General features: G+C 51.5%; 1 protein-coding gene across 8 annotated transcripts in view; it reads right to left on the bottom strand.

The window, feature by feature from the left end:
* Positions 1-210: 210 nt before the first annotated feature.
* The window catches only part of ATP8B3 (ATPase, aminophospholipid transporter, class I, type 8B, member 3), a 21,221-nt gene continuing 15,268 nt past the window's right edge, over positions 211-6,163 (bottom strand). For 7 of the 8 annotated variants that reach the window (XM_010844549.1, XM_010844548.1, XM_010844543.1 and 4 more), the window contains 6 exons: positions 5,903-6,126; positions 3,388-3,471; positions 3,024-3,263; positions 2,702-2,840; positions 2,287-2,414; positions 211-1,163 (listed from right to left, as the gene is read on the bottom strand). In XM_010844549.1, coding sequence (XP_010842851.1) covers positions 312-1,163; positions 2,287-2,414; positions 2,702-2,840; positions 3,024-3,263; positions 3,388-3,471; positions 5,903-6,126 — 1,667 coding nt within the window. In that variant the 3' untranslated portion in view covers positions 211-311. The remainder of the gene's footprint in view (positions 1,164-2,286; positions 2,415-2,701; positions 2,841-3,023; positions 3,264-3,387; positions 3,472-5,902; positions 6,127-6,163) is intronic. The other variant, XM_010844546.1, reaches the window with a different exon arrangement.

Genomic DNA, 6,163 nt, shown 5'->3' with positions numbered 1-6,163 from the left:
CTGAGAGCAATAAAGCTTTTATCCACATAATCTGTCCCAGGGTGAAAAAAAAAACAAAACCAAAGCCCAGCTTTCCCCGCAATTCCCCATTACACCAATAGAGGACAGTGTTTTGATTTTCTTTTTCTTTTTTTCCTTAAACCATAAAAGACTTCCATGGGGCATCACAAAAAGAAGTACAGGAAGAGGGAGCCTCAAGGAGTCCTAGGGTCAGACAGACTGTGATTTATTAGGGAAAGAAGAGCCGGTGGAGCCCTGTTTTCAAGGGATGGCCTCATGCTTGCTGGATGACACTTCCTATGCCTGAGCAGTCACTGATGCCCCAGGGGCCAGGGAAGCTGCTCTGCCAGATTAGGTGCAGCTTGGTCCCCACTGGGCTCTGGCAGCCACTCCATAGGAGACGGCTCCCTCTCCACAGGTGAGGGCTCCACCTCCATTGGCTGCTCGCTGATGGATGATCCTTTTGCACTTGGTGGTACAGTTTCCATCACAGCACTAAGGTTTGAGCTGGAAACTGGCAATATCCCCTCCCTGCGGGGCTCAGGCTCCTTTTGCCAGACGTATGGCCAGTTCTTCCAGGACAGTTTCCGGATATTCCAGAGGGATGTCTTCTCCTGTGGCAGGTATGCTGGCTGGCTCTGCAGGGACAGCTGGCTTGAAGGCAGCGTCTGGCTCTCAACAGAGGTCATTTGGCTCTCTAGAGCTGACAGTGGCATCTCGGTTGGCGGGGGACTCTCAGGAGAATATGTCAACTTCTCCTGTAAAGATCCAGATGGCCAGGTTTTGTTGAGAGGCTGGGGATGAGGAGCAGACCGCCTATCCATGGTCAAGGAGCTCACCTCAGAGGGAGGCTGCATGTCCTCAGAGGACACCTTCCCATGGTGTGAGTGCCTCTTCCTCCCCAGAAATGACATCTTCCTTGGGTACCACGAGGACTCCTTCATGCTCCCAGATGGTTCATCAGGTGGCATTGTGTGATCAACCAGCATGTCACTGTTGACCCCCGGTGACCTCCGAAGAATCGTGCCCTGCGTGATGAGGTCAGCATAGCCCTCCCGATGGGAGAAGGCATAGCTGGAGCGCCGGGCCGGTGACTCCCTACGGATACAGGGCACAGGCTCCACAGCGATGATCTCCTCACTTGTGACTTTCTCTACCTCTTCCTACAGAGCAAAAGAGAGAGTGGACGTCATCAGGCTCCCAAGCCATGTTGATGTTCAGATCACCTGCCCCTCCAGTGAGGGCCAGAGTCCTTGGCCACTATCAATTGTCCAGGCTCTTTCCTAGGCAAGTTGATCCAACTAGAGTCCTCCATGGGACCTGACTTTGGACCAGCCAATCAGAGTCCTTTGGCTGGGACTTAACTCTGGGCCAGCCATACTCGCCTTGCGTGCCCCTTGGTGGTAAAGTCAGAACTTACCCTGGGGCAGCCCCATGTCCAGCCTGTGTGGCTGAAGGTGGCAGTTTGTGGCCATGTCCTAGTCCACCATTCCAAGTCAACTCTGGGGCCCATCCCAGCTTCAACTCATCCGTCTAGATTCTGATACTATGGGCTAGTGAGTCCCAGCTCCCACCGTTTTTCATTGTGGTAAAATACATGTAACATAAGACGTACCGTCTCATCCATTTTTAGGTGCACAGCTCAGTGGCACATTCAGTCGTGCAGCCATCCCCATCACCCATCTCTACAACTTTCTCATCTTCCCAAATGGAAATTCTCTCCCCATGAAATACTGACACTCCCTTCCCTCCCCAGCCCCTGGCTCAACCATCTGCTTCCTGTCTCTATGGATCTGACTCCTCTAGGGACCTCCTGGGAGTGGGATCAGACAGTATTTGTCCTTCTGTGTCTGGTTTCCGTCCCTGAGCATCACGTCCTCATGATTCATCCATGTTGTAGCAGGTGTCTGACTCGCCTTAGTTTTAAAGGCTAATATTCCACTGTACGTATATATCACATTTTGTTTATCCATCATCCAATGAACACTGGGTTACCCCGAGTCCCTCTTCTGCCTATCCCATCTCCAAATCACTTCTGTCACCTCGGCCCCCAAGCCCCAGTCACTTCCAGGTGGAAGTCTGGCTATGCTCCCACTGCATCCACCCCAGGAACCACAGCATCCACTTTGGGGCCCTTCTGCCCGTCATTTCGTCCCTCGTGGGGACACTGGGTATGTGTCTAGCTCTGCTTCTGCCTCATCTCTGCCTCTCCTTCAAGTCCCAGTTCCCAGCACAGGCTCTGGCTGTTGGGGTCCTCCATGTGTGGTGTAGACCCCTACCCCTCACCTTGCGCTGTGGCTTCTTGAGGGCTTGGTAAATGACACGGAAGGCCAGCATAGGCAGGGTGTTCAGTGACACATTCAGCAGGATCACCAGCATGATGGGGGGCTGGGTCAGCACGTTGAGGTCAGCGTCTGGCAACAGGGCGGGATCACAGCAGGCCGTGGCTATGGCCTCACCAGCACCTGCTTGGTGCCTCTCCCCTCCAACACCCTATCTCTTTCTCTTCCCTTCACCCCAGGGAAAGGAGGTGAAAATTCTAAGGAGACACTGACACTTCCTGCACACACACACACACACACACACACACACACACCCCTACCTCACCTGCATGGCCAAGGAGCCTGAGGTTCAGAGGGGCAGAGAGGGTTCTCCGACGGGCACCCCCCCCACCACTGCCCCATCCCTGCTGAGGGCTCACATAGAAATGGGAAGTTCTTGGGGGAGTGTTTGAAAAGCCACATGCTCTGGGTGAGGCTGGTCATGACCACGTAGAAGCAGAGGCTGAGGAAAATGGCCAGCACAGACAGGACAGTCCAGTACCTGGTGATTAGGATGACCTACACAGGGAAGGGGCGTTAAGGCAGGGGGGATGGGAAGGGAACCGTGGGGTGGGGCTCCACAGGGAGGATGGAGGCCCAGCTCCCGGGGTCTGTGAAGCGGCAGGTCACTGCCAGGAAAGACCTTAGCGCTTGCCGAGGCCCACCCCACCAGGGGAGGGGCAGGCAGATGGCCACCCCTACCTCCATAGTGATGGACAGCAGGCTGGACAGGGCCACGACCACTGCAAAGGACTGGTAGTCACTTAAGCTGACAGGCCCAGCTGAGTTCTGGCTGACCCACAGCGTCATGAAGAAGTTGACCAGAGAGGTGGCTGTGCCGTGGGCGATGGCTTGCAGGATGACCCAGTAGTTGAAGAGCTCCTCCTTCTGGCCTGCGATGTACAGCTCCGGCAACTCAAGGCTCCGCTCTGCGCTCACATCCTGGTGAGTTCACGATGGGGAAGCTGGCTCTTGGGACCAGAAGGGGATGGCCCCTACCCCATCCCAGGCCCCAGGAGAAGAAATATGTACAGAGAAGGAAGAGGCAAGACCTGGAGCTGCTCACCTGCTCAAAGAGCCCGATATAGAGGACCGGGAGGGTGCTGTACAGCAGGTTGAAGAGCGCCAGGAACCAACCTTCGTACAGAGGCTGTGGTGGGAAGGTGGAGGGTGCAGAGAGGGGAGGGGAGGGAGAATGCACTGAGCCTTCAGAGCCAAATGGCTAGAGACAGAAATGAATCTCTACCTAAGGAGACCCATCCAAGCTTGTTTGTCACTTGGAGAGGATGCCAGGTGACTTGGAAAGTCAAGTGACAATCAAGGTTGGGGCTAAGATCAGGGCTGCACGAAGTGATAAAGACTGGAAGAGAAAAGGTATGGAGAAAGGAAAGGCTACCCACTCCAGTATCCATGGACTGTACAGTCTGTGGGGTGGCAAAGAGTCAGATGCAACGGAGTGACTTTCACTTTCACTTCAATGCTTTTAAAGTAGCACCTTGGAGTCTGTTTCAAGTGATGACTTTAATACAAAGTTTACAGGAGGAAAAATGGCTAGAGAGCATGTTTTAAATTTTTCTTTTTGCCATGCTGCACATCATACAGGATATTAGTTCAACCAGGGATAGAACCTGTGTCCCTTGCAGTGGAAGTATGGAAACTTAGCCACTGCACTGCCAAAGAAGTCCCTAGATCATTTTTGACTTAGGAAGTCAGTGATGGTAACAGAGCTGGAAGAGATCTCACAAAGAGACCAAGTCCCTTCCTGAATGCACAAATCCAGACTAGTGAAAAAACCATCAGTTTCGGTTCCCAGAACGGCTTTACGTGCATTCTGGGGTTGAGCAAATAAGTAACAACAAAAATTTTTTTTACCAGAATCAAGTTTCTCACCATTGGAGATGAGTCACAAATGAGCATGTGGAAAAGGCTAAGCTGAGCCTTGTTCTGTGGGGTGACTGGAATCAGAAGTATCAGTGTGAACTCATATACACATAGATAGATCAATACAGTACAGGTGTAGATGTGTGCCTAAGCACAGGTTAGTATGTGTATCTCCTGCCTCTGTCTACAAAGAGGACACTGGCATCCCACGTGCGATGAGCACACCAAGGGCTTAGACCTTGGTGTCTAACTACCATTCTCTGGTGAAGACAACTGGCATTCCTTGAGGGAATGGTTCATTCCAGGCTTGGGACCAGGAAAGGACAAAACGAGCCAGGAAGCTCTTGAAGCACCAGAAAGTGAGGACATGCTCAGAGAAGAGCAGGCACAGGGCAAAGGGACAAATCGGAGACAAAATGAGCAACAGGCACAGAATAAAATGAACATATGTGAGTCCATACTGATAGGAGTAAATATTCAAATAAATATATGGGGGGAGAAGGAAGATTAATTCCAGTTAACAAACATAGAAAGACTAAATACCGTCCCCTCTGACATCAGGAACAAGACAAGGATGCCTGCTTTCACCATGGCTATTCAATACTGCACTGGAAAAGTCCTCACCAAAGCAATTAGGCAAGAAAAAGAAATAGAAAGCATCCAAATTGGAAAGCAAGTGGTAGAGCTGTCTCTCTTTGCAGAGGACGTGATCTACGTGCAGAAAATCCCAAAAGACTCACAGGAAAACTACTAGAGCCAATAAAACAAACTCAACAAAGTTTCAGGGCACAGATCCACACACACACAAAAATGTGTTTCTATACACCGGTGGTGGTGTTGCTGTTTAGTTGCTAAGTCTTGTCTGACTCTTTGCAACCCCACAGACTATAGCCCACTAGGCTCCTCAGTCCATGGGATGTTCCAGGTAAGAATACTGGAGTGGGCTGCCATTTTCTTCTCCAGAGCATCTTCCTGACCCAGGGATCAAACCCGTGTCTCCTGCATTGGCAGGCGGATTCTTTACCATCTGAACCACCGCATGGTACCACTTCCTATAAAGCAGCAATAAGCAATATCAAAAGGGAATTAAGGAAACAATTCCATTTATAGTAGCATCTAAAATAATAAAATACCTAGCAATAAAAGGCAAAACAAAAAATATATTTATGAAGAATGCTCTTGTAAAGCTCTCTCTCGGCTGTCTGGGTATTGGTGACAGGGAGGCCATTCTGTCTCATGAAAGTCTATTTTCAGACCACAGGGGACATTACTGCCCTATGTATGACTCCTCTTACACTCTGGAGAGCACATCTAGTATTCACCACAATACTGTCAAGAATCTTGAAGTCAGGGACCCAGCCCTTACAATCTTACCTTCTCTGAAGTTCAGGTTCTTGTTTTTTCCCCTTGAAGAATGTACATTTGGAGCACCTGTCCTGCCCTTGCTTCAAAGCTCAAATTTGCCAAATATCCCTGAAAATGCTCAGCACAGAGCTGGGCACGGAACCATCCCCCACTTTATGTAGATTCTATACCTCTGTTAATGCAGCCAGATATTGATTGAAGGCTGTTTTGCTCTGTGGCTTCAGGCATGCTCTGCCCCCTGAGGACCTCTGAGTGGGAGCATGCCTGCTGCCTTCCTGGAGGCTGCGGGAAGGACACAGCATCCCTCAGAGGGGAGGGAGTTCCCTCTGGCGCACCTGGGCAGTGAAGCCGCTGTAGAAGGCGAACCAGATCTGGACCATCATGCCGGCCAGCGTCTTGTACAGGAAGTAGCGCAGGAACTTGCAGACGCGCATGTAGGACCATCGTCCGTGCACCAGCAACAGCCGCCGCAGGAAGCAGAACTGGGCCAGCACGTAGTCGCTGTTCTGCACCGCCTGCATGCCCTCCTGACCTGCCACCCCTACGCCGATGTCTGCAGCTGCAGAGGCACACGCAAGCCTGTCGGCCCAGGGACC

Source organism: Bison bison, unplaced genomic scaffold (assembly GCF_000754665.1).
Source record: "Bison bison bison isolate TAMUID 2011002044 unplaced genomic scaffold, Bison_UMD1.0 scf7180017864203, whole genome shotgun sequence".
Taxonomy (NCBI): domain Eukaryota; kingdom Metazoa; phylum Chordata; class Mammalia; order Artiodactyla; family Bovidae; genus Bison; species Bison bison.
The sequence above is the reverse complement of the archived record's forward strand: the minus strand, read 5'-3'. Positions and strand labels throughout refer to the sequence as shown.